General features: G+C 39.4%; 1 protein-coding gene across 3 annotated transcripts in view; it reads right to left on the bottom strand.

The window, feature by feature from the left end:
* Window positions 1-21,522, bottom strand: part of arfgef1 (ADP-ribosylation factor guanine nucleotide-exchange factor 1 (brefeldin A-inhibited)) — a 203,045-nt gene that overhangs the window by 117,376 nt on the left and 64,147 nt on the right. For all 3 annotated transcript variants that reach the window (XM_043689239.1, XM_043689241.1, XM_043689242.1), the window contains exons 4-6: window positions 16,223-16,369; window positions 10,049-10,228; window positions 5,599-5,872 (exon numbers count right to left, since the gene is read on the bottom strand). In XM_043689239.1, the coding sequence (XP_043545174.1) occupies window positions 5,599-5,872; window positions 10,049-10,228; window positions 16,223-16,369 (601 nt within the window). The remainder of the gene's footprint in view (window positions 1-5,598; window positions 5,873-10,048; window positions 10,229-16,222; window positions 16,370-21,522) is intronic.

Raw genomic sequence — 21,522 nt, 5'->3', positions numbered from 1 at the left:
CATGATCCCAAAACCTACCACTACCTACCTCTTTAGTGAGGTAAAAACTACATTGGTCACGAGTCAAAGGCAGAAAACAGTAATTTGAACTTGAACTGTGGTTCAAGAGATTTCTGGATCCCCAAATTCAAAATCTGATCTCCTCTAAGATTGGGAAATGGTAACAAATTTGCCAGCAGTTTTATCAGCATATAACTTTGCATTTTGGAAGCACATAATTGGAATTCAGACATACACTTCCTACAATTTGCTATTCAATACAACTAATGAATGAAACGTGATGGAGCAGAATGTGCCGAGTTCCTCATTTTCTCTCTTACAGCACCGTGTTTTGGGGCAGGATTAGTGGAGACACAAAGTTCTTGAGTCTTCTCAGACAAATTCACAAGCATTGTAGCTTTCACAATGAATTAATATATTGTGGCATTAAGTGAGGGAAAGAACCAGATTTTCTCCACAGGCACAACTCTCCAATTACAGCTAAAGATGATAAAACACATTATTTCAAGAACATGTGAAGCATACCACATGGAACTTATTGGTGGTTTAGATTTTTGGAATTTATGAATTTTTTTTGCATTACCATGATAATTTTTTTAAAAACTCCATTGATTCCAGAATATATTCCAAACATCAAGCAATGCTCTTTCCATTGCCACATGCATTTTCATGATTGAATTATCATTGATGTAAAGTTTTTTGATGTTAATATTGTAAAAAATATTTCAGATAAAATAATAAAAGATCATACCTTCAGGATAGATTTTTTTTAATCTTTAAGTTCAGCTTCCATATATGATAGGATGCAGTCCATCAACCTCGAGAAAAGATTGAGTACTTGCTCTTCAAGAAACTGTCCAACTGAGCTGTTAAGTTTTATTCTCCTAATGTTTTAATAATCACCTTAGACTTTTAGCCCAGGAAAGCAGGATTAGGATCTTGAAAATAACAGAGCATTGAAAACCAAAAATAATAGGAAAATAGGAAAGTTATATCTGGTTATGTAAAGAAGTAATGCAGTCCGAAATGCAGAATGAATTTTGTATGCACAGCTTGTATTTCAAACAAAATGAAAACAATATTGAAATTAATTCTCCGCATCTTCAATCCTGCATGTGTAAAAAAAAATGCAGTGAGAGTTTATAACAGTGATTTTGAAGATTTCTATCTTCATAGCAGCCTGTAGCAAATCACTTGCTGTTCCAAATATTCAGAACAACACATTGTGTCTGAGAAAAAGGACATTAACTCTTTATGTGGCTGCCTCAAGAAAACCAGGTTGGTCCAAACATTGAACGCCAGCTCATTCAGACTGAGCTATAACTTTCTGAAGAATTCTCTTCATCCAATACCTATATGCACTAAAATAAACGGTACAATTCTCCACTAGCAGATATCAAGGAAGGACTGAAGGCATTCGAAACAGTCCTGACAACTCAGATTTAGTCCTGAAAGTCAGGCAGTTCCGCTGCAGACACCTACTGGATAAAGTGAAAATGGAAAATTACTCAGATTTGAGATTTCCACAAAAGGTAGCTTATTTGTCTAATTACTGTCCTATCCGTTTACTCTCAATTATCAGCAATATGATAAAAAGTGTCATTGACAGTGTTTTCAAGTAACACCAAAAAGAAATAATGCTCACCACACTCAGTGTGGATCCCACCAGGACTCCTGATCTCATTGTAACCTTGATCCAAGTAAGGAAAGAAAAATCTGAATTCTGGAGCGAAGATGAAAGTGACTATCCTTGATATCAAGGCAGCATCTGACTGAGTGTAGCATAAGTGAGCTCTAACACAATAGAAGTTAATGAGAATCAGGGGAAAATAAAATCCCTTGGGTAAGATTCATAGCAAGTGCAAAGACAGATGTTTCTCATTGTTGAAGACCTAGCACCTCAGCCCCAGGTCATTGCAGCAGGAATTCCTCAGAGTAGCCTTGGATATGTTTTCATCCAACTTGGTCAACCATGTTATTCTGGAGCAGGTGGGACTTGAAACCAGGCCTCCTGGCTCAGAGGTAGGGCCACACCACTGTGTCACAAGACTCTTTAATCAGTTGAAGGAACTTACATCAAGTTAATTCAGAAGAGGGTGTCAGGGACAACCACCTTCGACTGCCTTAATAATGAACTTGCCTCAATCACAACGTCAGAAGTAGCAATGCTCACTGATGGATGCACCATTTTCAGCATTCAGTGCCATTCACAACTCCTCAGATACTGTAGTAATTCATGCTTACACACAGCATAACTGGTTTCCAGCATCTGCAGTCATTGTTTTTACCTCGTTGATTTTAACCCTACTGCGAATCCTCTTGCAAGGATGCCTGCCTTGAAGAAGTTTTCCTCCTCTCTCTACAAGAATCTCAGGGAGTCTCTCTCCCACTGCAACTCCCAGGTCATTTCCTCAGCGTGCTCTTCCAGCACCACTGATCCAGAATCAGGTTTCCAGCATCTGCAGTCATTGTTTTTACCTCGTTGATTATAACCTGGACTACATTCATACCCCTGCCTCATAAATGACAAGCAAGAGTTTTACCAATCAAATGCCAGGTAATGATCATCTCCAGCAAGGGAAATCTAATCACCTCTTGACATCCAGTGGCATTACTATCACTTAGTGCCCCCACTATCAACATCCTTGAATCTATTGATGGGAAATGGACTAGCATGTAAACACTGTGGATACAGGAGTGAGTCAGAGATTGGGGATTCTGTGGCAACTAACTCCCCTACTGACTGCCCAAAGCCTGCTCCATGTCTACAAGTCAGAAATGCAATGAAATACCTTCTTGTTTACCTGAATGAACACTGCACCAACAACACTCAACAAATTTGCCACCTTCTAGAGAGAGAGATCAGCTACTCGAATATCAACATGAATAACTTGAAAAGATACAGAAGTATATATCACCTGCAAGATCTTGCTCAAGCTACATATCATCAGACTTGGAACCATATCATTTTTTCACTGTCACATGAACTGCAACAGTCCAAAACAATCAACTCATCACCTGTTACGTGAGGGTAATTTGGAATGGGCAATAAATTCTGCCTCACCAGTGATGTTCAAACCCCATGAACAAATTTAAACAAAGTTAATGGTAGTGTCTAAAAAGTTTTTCCTTGCAATTTTCTGATCTAAGTGAAGATCGGAAATAATATTAGGCAAATAAATTGCCTACAAATGAAACAGTGTAAGCTGGATCAACTATCAATAACACTTGTTGAGCAAAAACAAAGTCCTACTTACAAACACAGGAACAGCCCCTTGAACCTATTCCATTATTCAATGAGTCATGGCTGATCAGTGGCCTAATTTCATAGATCTGCCTTTGGCTTATAATCCTTAATCACTTTGCTTAACAAAAATCACTTTAGAGGGAAAGCTTTTTAAGATTACTAAAATCCAAGAATTTGAGCCATTCAATATCAAGTTATTCAGGATCAAATTCAAGAATCAGAATAGGGCACAGAGGTCTGCAGTTTCTAAATGTGTCATAAATCAAAACAAAACGCATCCTCCCTTTAAGCAATCACAATCAGAAAATCATGTCAGAGCTCTGCACTGCACTGCTTTTGGAGAGAGGCCCAAATCTGTGAGATCTTTAAGTTTCAATAAGATTGTTTGATTGGAACTTTTTGGTGTATTGTAAATTTGACCTTGCCTTCATCTTAAAGAGGAACCATAACACACAGCACAAAACTCCATTAATCCCATCTAAATGCTGGGCAAAAAAAAGTGTCCTTTCCTCCATAGCCACCCTAAATTACTTATTGAAGGCCTTTTCAGCAAAACTGAATAATTTTCCTACTTGATCAACAATGTCCACCTGCTTCTGCCAGAAATCTACTTGATTATTCGCAATAATCTGTTGAGAACAAATACAATAGGGCTGTGCAGTGTCTTGCAAAACATGATTTCATGAACACTGGAGCCGGCAAGATGCATTTGCTCATTTACTTCAAAGGAAGTTACTCTGACAACTCTATGATCAACAACTAGAATTCTCCACAAAATATGTGACTCACACTCCTTTATTTGGACTTATAAACACAAATAATCCATCGAGTGGTTTTGAAAACTAGTCATTTGGACCAGATAATGGTGGGCGGCACGGTGGCACAGCGGTTAGCACTGCTGCCTCACAGCGCCAGAGACCCAGGTTCAATTCCTGCCTCAGGCGACTGACTGTGTGGAGTTTGCACATTCTCCCCGTGTCTGCGTGGGTTTCCTCCGGGTGCTCCAGTTTCCTCCCACAGTCCAAAGATGTGCAGGTCAGGTGAATTGGCAATGCTAAATTGCCCGTAGTGTTAGGTAAGGGGTAAATGTAGGGGTATGGGTGGGTTGCGCTTCGGCGTGTCGGTGTGGACTTTGGGCCGAAGGGCCTGTTTCCACACTGTAAGTAATCTAATCTAATAATATTTCCTATCTGGTCTAGGAACCACTACAGTTGACTGGAACAGGCCCTTTTTTGCCGATAGTCTCTGATCTCTATTTGGGTAAAGAAATTAAAAACTTGTGAAAATGTTACCTAGTACAATGCCTTTGCTTGCTGCAAGTAGCAATTGAAGCACACTCTCTAATTGTGGAATAGTTCAACTGAATTCAATAGGTTTGTACTTAGTAAGTGCCATTTCAGCCTAAGTGCTATGGTTAAGTTTTGGAACAAGCCTTTGAAATGAAGTCCAGTCCTTTAATCCTCAATTTATGGTCCATCATGATGTAATAATCCAGATCAACAGTATTGAAATAACTGAATACCGTGGAAAAGTTAAGCTGGGTTTCAATGACACCTGAATCATGGCTCCATACTGCTGAGAGGGGGGAATCAAAGCCGGTTCAACTGAAATATGTTGGCATAGGCTCCCAAAAGCTGAAGACAGTCATTATGTAAATAACTAGAGACAGTCTGTGGATAAACTTGAAAGCAATCCCGATACTGTCATACTTCTCGCATCAGTTCCACATCAGAAAATTAATCTGAAGATAACTGCTTGTCTTGATCAGCAACCTGTGCAGATTGAATCCATGATTGGGCCAAAAGGTAAAATTAACTGAAAACTAGTGGACAATTGGACAAAGCAAGCAAGACAATGATGCATCCTTAGAGCTGTGTAACCCAGTGTAAGATCCTGCATTGCGAGCTTTTAAAATAATCCTCTTGCAAACTTCACTGCAGCAAAGCTAATTTTTCATCTCACACCTGCAGCAAGATTTTTAGATTTTTGACATTATGAACAGCAGGATCATCGTTCAACAGATTTTGAACTATTAACAGAAATTGCAGAAAATTAAGTGCTTATTCAGAATACTCCATTGCATAAACTGCTACAGGGATCTGTTGCTGATAACGAAAGCAAAGAATTTGAAATACAAATAAGGGCAAGGCATACTAATCAGGTTGAGTAGAATTATTCTGAAGGGAAACACTGACCAACATTCAACCATATATGGAAACTGAACTGAGAAATAAAAATGTTTACTGACCATATTCCTGAAGAAAAATTAAATAATTTCCTTTCCTTAAATAACAGTTTTCTTTCCTAAGTCACAAACTTTATATATGTAATCTGTAAATAAATTTATTTACTTTTAGCTGCTGTGGCCTGGTCAACTTCTGTTTGCTCATTTTCTGTATTACAAATGTCAATTCCATTTTCTGGCTCTGTATCCTCTTGAGTATGCTTGTCCACTTCATCGTTGTGGCCTGAATCCAGTTGAGGTACCTGTGCCACCTCAAGAATAGGCTGCTCCTCAAGACGACCCAGTTGTGGTGATTCAGGCTCATACTGGTTCACATTAGGTTGCTGGAGATGGTGCTGTTGCCGAAGTCTCTCCTTTTCCATTTGTTTTACTTCCTGCAGCTGTATGCATAAAGACAAGAGTGTTGCATGACACAGTCTTCCAGGTCTAAAAAATACTGCATTAAGTTTTATAACTTTCTAACTCAGACATGAGTTTTGGAAAAGTTGGGCATAATTTTTGGAAACATGCTCAATGACTTGTCAAGAAAGGGATATTTGAGATGACTGCATTATTTCATGGATAGAGAATTGCTTTTTTTCCCCCAAGATTATAATGGCTTCAAAGAGAAAGTGGCAGAACCAGAACATATTTTGAAGCAGAACTAAGGCGAGAGAGGGGAGATGGAGTAATTGTCTTGATAAACTGGGATCTGTGTTGATTAGGGAACTGTGTTTATAATTGAAAACATAAGCGATTGGAAGGGCTTAAGTACGCTACATGACCTTAACAACTGCAATTAGGAGTGACTGAGAAATGTAACTCCTTACCTCCATGCTATTTTGATGCCACTTCTGCATGTTGCTTGATATGGTGGGATTTGGTGGTAACATGCAGGGAATATAGAGATCAAAAGTAGAATTAGTATAAAAATTACTGTATGTTGTACTCATGGTGGATCAAAAAAAAATCTAACATGGGATTTTGAATGAGGAGTATCTTGGAAGCTCCAGGAGCTGACCACGAAAGCATCAACTCAAACAGATACTGGAGAAGACAATGGTAAGGATGAGATTTTCAATATCACAAGGGTTCAAGTGGGGATATGGTGTAAAAGTGCAGAGGTGAAGGTAAGGAACCTATGCAGTGCTTGGTGTTCAACTTGAGAAACAGTGAAGAAATTGGCTACAGTTCCTCCAGAACTGTGGGCGGCACGGTGGCACAGTGGTTAGCACTGCTGCCTCACAGCGCCAGAGATCCGGGTTCAATTTCCGCCTCTGGCGACTGACTGTGTGGAGTTTGCACATTCTCCCAGTGTCTGCGTGGGTTTCCTCCGGGTGCTCCGGTTTCCTCCCACAGTCCAAAGATGTGCAGGTCAGGTGAATTGGCCATGCTAAATTGCCCATAGTGTTAGGTAAGGGGTTAATGTAGGGGTATGGGTGGGTTGCGCTTCGGCGGGGCAGTTTGGGCCGAAGGGCCTGTTTCTACACTGTAATGTAATCTAATCTAAAAAAAAATCTAATCTAACAAATCTGTAAAATTGCCTCCAATTCTACTCCCTTTCCTATCACTGTCTCAGGCTGCAATAGATTGTTCATAACCCCACTGTTCGATTTGACAGAGTTTGCACTTACCATGTATACACTTTTAAAACATTCTTCCTGTTACAAATATCAACTTTGAAATTTTTCTACACATTTCTATTGCAATTATAATGTGGGTAATAAGTATAATATGGGCACACTTTGGTAGCAAAAATAGGAAGGTAAGTTATTGTTTGAATGTATGCAAATTGTGAGAGGGGAATGTTTAAACAAAACTTGGGTGTTCTTGTGCACCATTCACTGAGGGTAAGCGCACAGAGGCAGCAGGCAATAAGACAAACTGTATGTTGGCCTTCATAGTGAGAGGATTCGAAAACAGGAACAAGGATGTCTTGCTACAATTATACAGCAATTAGTAAGGATGCAGGAAGCTAAAGCTCCAATCTGGAATATTGTTGTGGTCTCTTTATCAGAGGAAGTATGTTCTTGTTATAGAGCAATTGCAGTGAAGGTTTACCAAATTGATTTCTGGGATGGTAGGACTGATGTATGTGGAGAGATTGAGTTGGTTAGGATTGTCTTACGAGGAAAGGCTGAGGGCCTTGAGGCTGTTCTCGTTAGAGAGGAGGTGGTTGAGAGGTGACTTAATAGAGACATAGGAGATCATCAGAGGGTTAGATAGGGTGGACAGGGAGAGCCTTTTTCCAAGTATGGGAACAGCAAACACGAGGGGACACAACTTTAAAGTGAGGGGAGATAGGTATAAGACAGATGTCAGAGGTAGTTTCTTTACTCAGAGAGTAGTAAAGGTATGGAATGCTTTGCCTGCAATGGTAGTAGATTCACCAAGTTTATGTGCATTTAAGTCGTCATTGGACAGGCATATGGACGTATATGGAATAGTGTAGGTGGGATGGGCTTCAGACTAGTATGACAGGCCGGCGCAACATCGAGGGCCGAAGGGCCTGTACTGCGCTGTAATGTTCTATGTTCTATGTATTCACCGGAGTTGAAAAGAAGGGGGGAGTGGAGGGAGTGTGCTGTAAGAGAAACCAGGCATGAACTAAGGTCAATATTAGTTTAACACCCTTGCCTCTTGCTTCTTAACTAACCAGATCCTATTGTTTCACTATCAGACAAGCTTTTCAAAAAATTCAAGTTTTATGAAACTCAAATGTGCTATGATCACATTTTAAAAAGCTTTGAAAACAATAAACAGATGATTTCAATGAATAAATAATAAAAATCAGTAATAACCAGAGGGGTCTTACTTACAGTCCAGTGACAATACCACAACACAATCATCTCCCCTCTACTCTGCTACTTCACAATTTTTAATTGTTATTAATGGCAATAAATGCTGGCCTTGTCAGCTCTATGAATGAATTTCTCACAATTCCCTGGATCTTCCTCTCTCTGTAGAGGACTCTAATGCTCACTTCACTGACATCCTTTTTAAATACCAGTATAAATGCTTACCATATGTTTTGATATCTCTAGCTTGCCTTCTCTCATATTCTAATAGAACAATGAGGAAGAAAAAATTTATCATTCCTTGCTATTATCGATATTGTATTTAAGCTTCTGACCTGCCACCTAGCTTTATGGAAGAAATGTAGTACACAAAATGTAACATTAAACCACATACCGTATCATTTGGGCACAGAATCAACGACTTATCAGAGGTAGATTTAAAGAGAGAGAGAGTGCGCGCGAGCATGTGCATGTTTAGGAAGACTGTCCCGGAACTTAGGGCACAGGAAGCTGAAGGCTATCAATGTTATAAGAAAGAAAATCAGGGATACAGAAACTGTCAAAATTGAGGAACACACAAATTAAGTTTAAGAGATGATACTGGCAGCGAAATCTTGAAGTTTACCAAGGTGCAAAGTGGGAAACCAACCAAGAAAACTTTCAGATTGTTAAGTCCACGGATAACAAAAGCACAGATGAAGATTTCAGCAAACATGCTGAAGCAGCGGTGAACACAAGCAGTGTTACAAAATTGGAAGGAGTCGGTGTTGGTGAAACAATTATGCAGTTGGCAGTTCAGCTTAAGATCAAGGAGGATGTCACAGGTGCTACTTTTTGGTTCAACCTCAGATCAGGTGAAAGTCAATGGTTAAGGGATACAGGTTGTGGCTGAGACTTAGCTGGAGAAGACTTATGCAATGCTATTTATCAATAAACAACGTGATAAATAAGAGATGGTAGGGGAGTTAGGCTGCTGGGCAGAAGGTAACGGTGGCTGTGCAAAGAGGTATTGAGGTGGGCCTGGGTATCATCAGCATACACTTGAAAGGTGAGCCTGCTTTTAGATGATGTAACCAAGTGACAGCATATGGGTGGGAAAAGGGAGGAGGCCCAAGGATAAATCCACCAGCTGGATGACAATGCAAAAGTAATAGAGGAGCATTATTTGGTCAAAACTACAAATTCTGGGGATACAGTGGGCCAGATAGGATCCATGGAAAGAGAGCAAGCTAACATTTCGAGTCTAGATGTCTCTTCATCAGAGCTTCAAAATGTTAGCTTGCCCTCTCTCCATGGATGATGCCTGACCCACTGTGATCCCCAGCATTTGCTGTTTTCAGTACAGATTCCAGCATCTGCAGTAATTTGCTCCTACAATGATTAGGTCAATGCTTGCTAACAGAAAAAGAAGGATAGTTTACAACAAATACAATCACAGAATATCCTTTGTGACTTGGCTAATATGCTGGTGCACTAAAATTAAATGAAAAAACTTCTACAGTAATTTTAAATTCATCAATCCATCCATTACATTGTAATGTATACATGCAAATCTTTGTTTATTACATATTTAGTACCACTAACAAATTTATTCTCAAACTCCACAATCACAGAAATAAATCAATGTATATAATTCTATAATTACAGACAAAAAAGTCCTTGAATGTAGATAATTTAACATTCGAATTTTTTGATACATTTCACTGATCAATTATTTTGTTATTATTCACACCAGAGTTTCTTTGAAAACTTTGAATCAACTCTAAATTCAATACTCACTGCTTGGTTTTCCATTCGTGCAAATATAACATTCAACATCTGAGTTAGTGTTGCCTTGGCTGTGGTTTGGTTTATTAAGTTTTTGCTGGCCAGGTAAATATTGTAGCATGTTCTAACAGCCTGCAACACAGTTCCTTCATGTATTTCTATGTGTTGAGATGTTACTGCAGTTAATAAAGCCTATAGAGTGGAGGAAACAATAAAATAAATAAATATCTCCACAAGACCCTCTGATAACTGTATTTAAATCACAAATGGTATTTTCATAAAACAGTCCTTACCTGGATGCAACAGGATTGAGACAATTTTCAAGTTTAAACTTTCAAATGATCAGTAACATTTATACCCTCAAGAGAATAATAATTTTCTACTGACATTCAGTGGCATTAACTCCCATCAAACTGGAACTCAGCTCAACAAGCCATAAAAGTACTGTGGTTACAGAACAAAAATTGAATTTTTTTCCAACCAGAGTGTGGTGTGCCTGTGGAATTCTCTGTCACAGAAAGCAGTTGATGCCAAAACATTGAACGTCTTCAAGAAGGAGTTGGATATAGTTCTAAAGGGAGCAAAGGTATGGGGAGAAAGCGGGAACAGGGAAATGAGTTGGATGATCACCATGATCATATTAAATGGTGGAGCAGGCTCTCAGGATTCAAACAGATTTATCAGTCCAGTCATACTTTGAGCAACAGTCTCTTTCTAAACTCTGCTGTTAAACTCATACCACAAGTTATAATAATGAGGTTCAAAACAGGTTTTCAAAGCTTTCAAAATCTTTTGTCTCGCCTACCCAAGATAAATTTAGTCTGTAACGGAGTTTGTAGTAGTTTTCCCTCACCGAGAACAGTGTTACCATACTTATTTGCTAAGATTCTTTAATTAATTCTGCAGCTACTGCATAGTTTTGCCATTGAAAATGGATAAAATATCCAATTTTGTCTCACTTCTCCTTTCATTTCCACAGCAGCAGGGAGTGAAACCTAATAGCTGTTTTGATTCAAAAGACTGCTTTTGTTTTTTTTTTACAGTTCTTCCTTTCTGTTTCTTTCAATGACTGGCTCTCTTACAGTTCTGAAAATCCACATATTTCAGCACCATTCCTAATAACACCACAGTGCAATTACATTTCTCAAAACTCCCCCGAGTATACTCCATCAAAGTCGTAACTTGTGCCTGCAGGGTTTGGGTATCATGTGGCTTGCTCTTGTAGCAACAGGATGATCGATCCAGTTCAGTCTCTGGTCAATGATAATCCCAGGATATTGATGGTGGTGTATTCAGCAATGTATTGCCATACATTGTCAACAGGAAATTCGTAAATTTACAAAGTTTGGAAATGGTCATTGACTGGCACTTATGTGGAGTGAATGCCACTTGCCAGTTTAAATCATAATGTTTTCCTGGTCTTCTTTTACGCAGGCTTGAACTGTTTCATTTTGAGAGTTGGAAACACAAAGGATGTCCATGCAATCAAAGAACATTTCCAATCGTAAACTTGTGATGGGGGCAAAATCATTGAAACTAAATATGGTTGTGCTTAGGATACTTCTAAAGGGAATCCAGCAGCAATGCCCTGGGGTAAAGTTGATCAATCTCCAGCAACCACAATCACGTTCCAAGATGATAGGCATGACCCCAACCAGTGGAGAGCTTTCCTAATTCACTTTATTTTGAATTTTGCTGGGGCATTTTGATGCCACACTCAATCGAGCATTACCTTGATGACAAATATAGTTACACTCACTTCACCTCACTATAACTGCTGCTGCAATCATGTGCATTTTTAGGTAGCTGTTACATGTAGCTATTTTGTACTTTAAGTACGTACAACAGAGCACGTACTTACAGTCACAGTTGGAAGAATTATTATTGTTCGTTAAGTACCTAATACAAACATGCCACATTGCATTGCTGTTCTTCTTCTGGGCCCAAAACAAATTAAATCTGTTGGAAACAGATACTGATACATGATGTAATTAAAGTCAAAAACAAAATAATGCCCAATATCTGCATGTCCAACAGAATAATCTCATAGCTATGCCTTAATTATTTTAAGGTGAAAGAAGAAACTTTCGTGAATAACTGAATGGTCATTACCATTTAACTGATATCCAAGATCTTCCTCTATTATTATACCTTAGAAACATTTAATCTGTTGTGGTTCTGTTTGCCGAGCTGGGAATTTGTGTTGCAGACGTTTTGTCCCCTGTTTAGGTGACATCCTCAGTGCTTGGGAGCCTCCTGTGAAGCGCTTCTGTGATGTTTCCTCCGGCATTTATAGCGGTTTGTATCTACCGTTTCCGGTTGTCAGTTCCAGCTGTCCATTGCAATGGTCGGTATATTGGGTCCAGGTCGATGTGCTTATTGATTGAATCTATGGATGAGTGCCATGCCTCTAGGAATTCCCTGGCTGTTCTCTGTTTGGCTTGTCCTATAATAGTAGTGTTGTCCCAGTCGAACTCATGTTGCATGTCATCCGACTGTGTGGCTACTAAGGATAGCTGGTCATGTCGTTTCGTGGCTAGTTGGTGTTCATGGATGCGGACCGTTAGCTGTCTTCCTGTTGGACTATAACTGATGTTGTGTGATATACAACTCCCTCCTGATATACATATATCTCTCTATTTCTATCCTTATTTGAGTATGGTAACAGGAGCAATCCAGAGATTATTCCTTCTAAAGTCCTGCTTGCTACTGTACTATCTAATTCCATTTTCACATTCCTTTTTTGGAGCTCTTCCTCATTTTAGGCATACTATTTTCTGTTCTTAATAAATTCCATTGTTCACCAGTAATTTTACTCAATAACAATTTTGATCAGTTTGTTATCTCTGCATCTTCCTGTTAAAATCTGCCAATAAAAATGAACATTGAATAAAATGGCATTATGATCACTGTACAATAATGATTTCTTTCCTATTAAATTAACTAAGTCTGGCTCATTCTAAAATCTACGATGTCCTATAGGTAGGGACACAAAACTAGCCTGAATGCACCTAAGAAATTTATTATCTTTTTCATGTGAGAGCTCATCCGACATTCCTAATCCGCATAAATGTTCCAATTTCCTACTAAAATAATTTTGCTTTATCTACAAGATCAAGTTATTTACGTGACATGTAACAACATAAATTCACTCCTCACATGGGCGCATTGTTGTTTTAGATAGAGCCAACATTGACCTTACACTGTCAAGATGTTTCCATCAATGAATTTCTAATTAACTTAACAAATGATTATTTGTCATGGTACCAATTTGGCTGATTCCAGTTTCAATATACAACATCAGGATCAAAACACTTCAGGAATAGTCTCCTGAAAGACATGAGAGAACCTATTCCTATTAACTGATAATGCTTGCTTAGTGGCTTCAATTGCAAATCTCAATTGCATTTTGTAAAGTTTGCATCTGTTTCTTACAGCGCAATGAACAAAGTGAAAATTACACTCCCATTGTCACCCCTCTTTCTCGCACCATTTGTTCACAACAGCTGGAAATGCCCAACACTTCCACGAAGTGTCATTTGCAATCAATTTCATGGAAAATGGGGGTTTCAGATCTAAGTATTTTTTTCCGCATATTTCTTATGTTTGAATTGATGCCTATACAATGATGTGAAGAAAGGAAAAAATGCTGAAATCAGTGTACATATAGTGTATAATTAAAGGGTTTCAGGAAGAAAACCACAATTTACTGATAGCTGCATGTTCCATAAAGGTACTTTCGGGTTGAACATGCAGCCATATTCAAAACCTCAGGTAATTGGCCTTTTGAACCAACAACAGCTTGTTCCCAAAGTATATGCAACATCAAAAGCTACTCAGTTAGTTTTGATTCCACTGGATATCAGAAGCTTTTGTCCAGTGTTTTGTGCTAAGTACAAGTTAGTGCGTTAAAACGGGAAAGAAAGCTTACACCAAACAAAAGCTAAATAAAAATAATGCAAATTATCCAGGTTCAGATGTGGCAGGGCATGTTGCGTGCCTGGAGTGTATTAAGATTCTGGATAGTTTGCTGTAACCCTTTGTTGTGCCTTGTAGTGAAGTGCAGGTTCAAAACAGGGTTAGTGTTTATGCGAGTGTTCGAAGTAAAGGTCACCTTAGTGAAGTAGTGAACGGGAATTCTGATCTGATTCAATAGGGCAGGCACATGTTCACTGTGTCCCTAAGAATGAGAGCTGAAATAATAGCCAAATGTGGACTGTGGCCTCTTGCAACAGGAGACTGTTCAAAAGAGTGGCAGACGGAGTTTAATCTAGATAAATGTGAGGTGCTGCATTTTGGTAAGGCAAACCAGGACAGGAACTATACAGTTAATGATAGGGTCCTGAGGAGTGTTGCCAAATAAAGAGACCTCGGGGTGCAGGTGCACAGTTCCTTGAAAGTGGAGTCGTAGGTAGACATGGTAGTGAAGGAGGCGTTTGGCACATTGTCTTCATTGATCAAAACATTGAGTATAAAAGTGGGGACATCATGTTGCGACTGTTCAGGACTTTGGTGAGGCCACTTTTAGAACATGTGTACAATTCTGGTCACCCTTCCATAGGAAGCATGTTGCTAAATTTGAGAGGATGTAGAAAAGACTGACAAGGATGTTGCTGGGACTGGAAGGCTTGAGTTAGAGGGAGAGGGTAAATAGGCTGGGGCATTTTTCCCTGCAAGTTTATAAAATTATGAGGGGCATGGATAGGGTGAACAGCTAAGGTTTTTTTCCCCCGAGGGTGGGGGACAGCATAGACTTAAGGTGAGAGGGTGTTGCTGGAACAGCGCAGCAGGTCAGGCAGCATCCAGGGAACAGGAGAATCGACGTTTCTAGCATAAGCCCTTCTCCTGAAGAAACGTTGATTCTCCTGTTCCCTGGATGCTGCCTGACCTGCTGCGCTGTTCCAGCAACACATTTTCAGCTCTGATCTCCAGCATCTGCAGACCTCACTTTCTCCTTAAGGTGAGAGGGGAAAGATTTAAAAAGGGGTAACCTTTTCACACATAGGGTAGTGAGTGTCTAGAACAAGCTGCCAGAGGAAGTGGAGGCAGGTACAATTATAACATTTAAAAGGCATCCAGATGGCTAAATAAATAGAGAGTTCAGAGGGACAGGAGCCAAATGCTGGCAAATGTGACTAGGTCTGGGACATTTTGGACGGCACGGTGGCTCAGTGGTTAGCACTGCTGCCTCAAAGCACCAGGGTCCCAGGTTCGATTCCGGCCTCGGGTGACTGTCTGTGTGGAGTTTGCACATTCTCCCAGTGTCTGCGTGGGTTTCCTCCGGATGCTCCGGTTTCCTCCCACAGTCCAAAGATGTGCAGGTCAGGTGAATTGGCCATGCTAAATTGCCCACAGTATTAGGTGCATTGGTTAGAGTGAAATGGGTCTGGGTGGGTTACTCTTCGGAGGGTCGGTGTGGACTGGTTGGGCCGAAAGGTCTGTTTCCACACTGTAGGGAATCTAATCTAATCTTCAGTCTGTTTCCATGCTGTATGACTCTAACATTTAAATTATTGAACATTAGATCTTTAAACAAACATTATCTGGCCAGATAGTGGCAGCTAAACATTATTATACTTGGCACCAGGAAGGTCTGGAGCAGGCAGAAATAGATTGCACAAATCTGAAGCAGGTTTTGTGAAGATATTGACCAATAGTACTAAAATAATCCTTGCCATTGTCAATAACAGTACCCTAATATTTGAGTATGTGTTGGTCATGTGATTATGTTACATTTGCAGATTTGCTGTATTTACTGTAAGGATAGATTGTTTAGCGTTTCATTTGGAAGTTCTGAGAGGTAAACCTGGGAACTTGAATCCAGGTGTCAGATTATCCATGAAGTCAGAAAGTTAACTCCTGAATGCCTCTGTAAAAATCGTAATGAACTGGATTTATTATTTATCTCTGATACAACCTGACTGAGACACTTTGAAAATGCCCTATTGTCTTTTCACTGACAATTGGGGGGCTTTCAATGAACTTGTATAAAGCAAGTGTTTTTTCCAACTTAATGAGAACTCATTTTATTTGTTCATTAACCATCTTAATACTTGACCCAACTTTTTGAATGTTTACTAAATTGTATCCAAATTATTACACAAATGCAATCCTCTGTATTAATGCAGAAAATGTTCATGCAAGTCTACTTCTATGTTCTAGAAGGTTCAAATATTAAAATATTACCTTAATTATCTGTAGTTGAACGCCTTCATCTGTTTGTGGGCCTTGAAAACAGCCACATATTGTCTCTATGATTCTATCAATTAATTTCTTGCCAGGTGTTGTATTGTCTGGGGCATTGCCAGTGAGATGTCCATAAGCAATTAATTTCTGCATGGAAGAAGATAAAGACAAACTAGCATTAGATCAAATCACATGTTTCAGCTCAGATGCCAACAAATATACACCCATATAATGTCTACCTTTGGTTACTGCAATCATGCTGATGATCTCAGAAAGGCACTTTATTAGTTAGAAAATCACTTAGAATTGTGAGGTTTAAGATATATTATTTACAATTCCATATTTTGGTTAAGTGATTACTAAATTTTAGAGCTGTGATATTAAATTTCTGGTAAACGAAAGGAGTCATCTGACCTATACAAGATTCTGTCTGTCAGCGGGCAAGAGTAGTTTAAATATTTTTAAGCAATCTGTTCAGAGATGTCATTACATACCTGCTGCACAGGTGGAATTGAACTCAAGTCTCTGAGCTCAGAGGTACAGATACTACCCCTGCTCAAGACTCCAAACATTTTCAGACACACTCTGGAAAAGGCATGACTTGAATGTGGCCTTTCATTACGGATCAGAGGGAGGCTCAAGCTTTTTTTAAATTTGACAGGGAAGTGGAAGTTCTTTGGGGAGAAAAATAATACTTACAAGTAAATCCTGAGTCTCCAGTTCCAGAAGTGTATTTTGGACTGTGAATCGTAAGTCTTTCTGCTGCGGACCCTTTACTTCTAGTGTATCGAGGAAAACTGATTAACATGTGACATGCTTCATGTGGCCATGAGGAAAACGGCATAGATAGGCATGAGGAGTGTGGGCTGCTTTTAAACACAGGAATGGCAACAGGTGCAGATTTGGCTTGCATGGCCTGTATCCAACTGAGAATGAGAGAGTAATGGGCAGGAACAGTCAGGTCTATGACTTGAGCAGAGTAAATGCTGACTCCAACAGAGATGGATGCTCACGGTCAGACTGAATTCAAAAAGAGTTAAAGGAGGATAGTGAATCTTCCAAAACTAGAATTAGTGCTAGAATATCCCAGGGATAATCCTGACACTGTTTTGGTACTAGAAGTTACCCAGTCAGAAAAGTAAAATGGGGAAGGAACTGATTGTTAGCTGGGGATAACTGAACTGTTTGCTATAGGAACCAGAAAGTAGGGAAGTAAAGTAGTGGAGAAGCACAAGTAACAAGAAACAGTTTATTTCCATATTTTAAAAGTATAACTTGCCTACAATAAGAAAAATCTGTGTAGTTAAATGATTTAAAAGAGGCTTATAAATAAGAAATCTTGACACATCACTTTGAATAAATAACATCGAATTCAAATCAATCTTGTAAAAAAAATTGCTCAGTTGCTCCAGAGGCAAATTACCTTTGTAGAATGTTTTCAATGGCATTTGAAACCCAACAGCAAGAGAACGTAATGACAGCTTTCCGTCTAATGTTTCCTCCAATTAGTGCCTCCCAATGATGAATAGTGTAAAATCATAAGGCCATTAGATATAGGAGCAGAATTAGGCCATTCGACCCACTGATATTTTACAGATATGGCTGATATTTTTCTCAACCTATTTTCTCCTACATTCTCCCTCAATCGCTGATCCCCTTGTAAATGTAGTTAAATTGGAACGGAGTCTGTAGCTCTCCCAGTCAAATAACTAAATGCTGCAACACTTCCTGAATCTGGAGAAAATACTCAGAAAAGAATTCAGCACAAGAATAAATGGTTCAGAAAACATCTGTGCACTTCTGAATTGGCTGTCAGAGGAATTCAACAGGTGATTTCAGGAATTTGCTGTTACGGAACAAGTCACCAGATTTGTTTCAAATCTATTCCTTTGAGTAGATATTGTTGGGTTGGCCACTAAATTAGATTTGATATTTGATTTACAAGCTGTGGAGTTTATCTGGAGAAAATTACTACGCAAAATGATGAAAGTCAGACCAAGATACAGCCGTTAAAAAAAAACAAGAACTGCGGATGCTGGAAATCTAAAACAAAAACAGAAATTGCTGGAAAAACTTAGCATATCTGGCAGCATCTGTGGAGAGAAAACAGAGTTAACGTTTTGAGTCCAGTAACTCTTCTTCAGAACTGACTGTAGCTAGGAAAAAGTTGATATATCATGTTGAAGTAGGGGTAGAGGAGTAAATGATATGTGGAGATGGAGCTGAGATTGAGATAACAGCAGTTGGACAGACCATGGAATAAGTAACGGTCAGCCTAGGAGACTCGATATCTGCTAATGGAGAGTAATAATAATTGTCCTAAAAATAAACTATTCTGTAATTTTTTCAGGGTAGATCCAGGGTGGTATTTAAACTAAAAATGTTGGGAGACCATAACTTGAAGGTTATTGGTCTCAAAGGAGATTGAATAATAGGCTGCTTTGACATTTTTGAGGAGAAAGTGAGGTCTGCAGATGCTGGAGATCAGAGATGGAAATGTGTTGCTGGAAAAGCGCAGCAGGTCAGGCAGCATCTAGGGAACAGGAGAATCAACGTTTCCTGAAGAAGGGCTAATGCCCGAAATGTTGATTCTCCTGTTCCCTAGATGCTGCCTGACCTGCTGCGCTTTTCCAGCAACACATTTCCACATCTGCTTTGACATTTACCAAGACCGGCATCTCCAAATTACGATTGACATTCACCTTAACTGAGTCCTTTTGTTAGCAACCATTTTTCCACAGATCCAGCTCCTACTTATTTGTGCTTTGAAAAGCTTTCATCATTTCAAAACTTGATCACATCACCTATCAATATTGTTTACTTCACAAAGGAAACCACAAAGTCTCTAGTGTATTTGTAAAACTGATGCCCCAGTCTCAATTCATATCTATTTACTAGAAACATGAAATGCTGAAAACACTCAGGTTTGGTAGCATATAGGGTGAGAGAAAATGAGCAAATATTTCAGGTCGATAGCCTTATCAACGAGACCAAATCTCTCGTTAAGGTCATCAACCTGAAATAGGCAAAAGTGAGGACTGCAGATGCTGGAAATCAAAGTCTCGATTAGAGTAGTGCTGGAAAAGCACAGCAGGTCAGGCAACATCTAAGGACCAGGAAAATCGACGTTTCGGGCAAAAGCCCTTCAATCAGGAATGAAGGCTGAAATCAACCTGAAATGTTAACAGTTTCCCTCTTGACAAAAGCTGCTAACATGCTGTGGAATTGGGAACCTTATCATACTGTTTTTTTCACAATTTGCATGCGTTACAAATTCCCTTTTTTTTCTATTTTGTATGAGTTCCTAGCAGATTAATTGTTAATTTAGATGTGTGAGGGAGCACTGCTTACATCACTCAAATTTATCTAAATCACATACATGAATGGATGGTTGGCCAATAAATCAACAATACTGTGTTTGTGTCATGACCATGGGTCATGATGATGACTGATGAGCTAATGTATTCCTGATGAAGGGCTTTTGCCTGAAACGTCGATTTTCCTGCTCCTCGGATGCTGCCTGACCTGCTGTGCTTTTCTAGCACCACTAATCTAGACTCTGGTTTTCAGCAACTGCAGTCCTTGTTTTTATCTAATGTAGACAAAAACACAGGAAGAACACTCCTGCCTGCAGAAGATTTTTAAAAAATGTACTCAGAGAACTTTGTTGTACAGATTGGAGGAAGACATAAGGAAAAAACATGAAAGTGTTGCAAGCCACCTGTTGCTCCTACAGATAATGGGAAGTAACAGTCATATGAACTGGGACCCTAATTGCCTTGATTTAAGTATAACTTGTTGTTTAATAAATTGTCCTGATATCACATCATAGACTGCCAAAGGACCTACATTTATTGCTTTAGTGTCTCTGAAGCTCTTATTTCCAACATTTTGTTTTTATTGCAAATTTCCAGTATCTGCATAATTTTGCTTTGGTTTCTATTCTTTCTCTTGCATCCCCTCTCTCAGGCCTTGACATCCTTCCACAATATGGCATCCAAAATTGAACACAACATTTCAGCCAAGACCAAACCTGTCATTGAGAAATATTTAACACAAGAGCATTAATTAGTGAATGTCATACAAAAATCAATAAAGGCAACGTTCCCATTTGTGTTTTTCAAAAAATAAACAGGTTTCTAAACTTATCCTGCAACTATAAGAATTTTATACACACAGCCATGTCTCTCTCTGGACTCACTTCAGTGTTCTATTATTCACTCTATACTACCTCTCTCCTTATTGTTCCGACTTTATTTATACTTTGCCATGATACATTACATTTATCATGTGTCTGCCCATTTCAGCAACCTATATATTCCCTTCTAATGCCTATTCCTATCTTCCTTAAATTTCTTTGTTTAATCAATGCTACGCAGTGTCTGCCACATCTAGGTCATTATTATTTCAAAAACAGCAATACTCCTCATTTCAACCCTTGGAGAACTCCACTGTACCCCTGGGGAACACTACTACTCATTTCCATGCAGTCTGAAGCACTACTGCTCCATCCATACAGCTACTGTCCTTTGATCCAAGGAGCTTCAGTTTTGCTTACACATCTATAGTGGGCTATTTTGGTAAATGCCTTTTTAAAGTCCCTACACACATCAACCAAATTACCTTTATCAACCCTCTCTGTTATTTCATCAACAAACTCAACCAAGTTTATCAAACACAATTTGCCGACTTTCCTTTGACTGCCCAACTACACATTTGCTGGATTTTTAAAAAATTTATAAAACTTTCTCCATTCACTGACATTAGGTTGTAATTGACAGGGTTTTCCTTTTCTCTTAAATAGAGAATGTTTGCAATCCCTCAGTGCTCTGGCAACAGCCCCAAATTTAAGGAGAACTCAAAATGACGGTAAGCACCCTCCACAACTGCAGCCCTCACTTCCTTCATTCTATGTGGTTCTGGTTCATGTAGTGACAGCATTCATGGACAAAAAATAGAGTTAACATTTTGGGGCTAGCAACCTTTCTTGAGAAATGACTGTAGTTGGCTAATCATTGGCATAGTGGGAGAAAGGACTGTTGGGAGGAAGTGAGCATGGGAGGACGAGCGAGCGGGAGGACAAACAAATGGAAGGGAGGCAGGCAGGCGAGCGAGCGAGTGAGAGGGAGCACGGGTGAGCTAGAGGGGCAGTGACAACGAGGGCAAGTGAGAGACAGTGCAACAGTGAGAGTGAGCGATAGAGAGGAGGGCGTCGAGCAAGTGTGGGCGGGCGAGGAAGAGTGAGGACAAGTGGGCGTGCGGGTGAGCGGGTAAACGAGACAGAACGCGGGTGGGTGGGT

Source organism: Chiloscyllium plagiosum, chromosome 4 (genome assembly GCF_004010195.1).
Source record: "Chiloscyllium plagiosum isolate BGI_BamShark_2017 chromosome 4, ASM401019v2, whole genome shotgun sequence".
Taxonomy (NCBI): domain Eukaryota; kingdom Metazoa; phylum Chordata; class Chondrichthyes; order Orectolobiformes; family Hemiscylliidae; genus Chiloscyllium; species Chiloscyllium plagiosum.
This window is presented reverse-complemented; position numbering and strand designations above follow the sequence as displayed.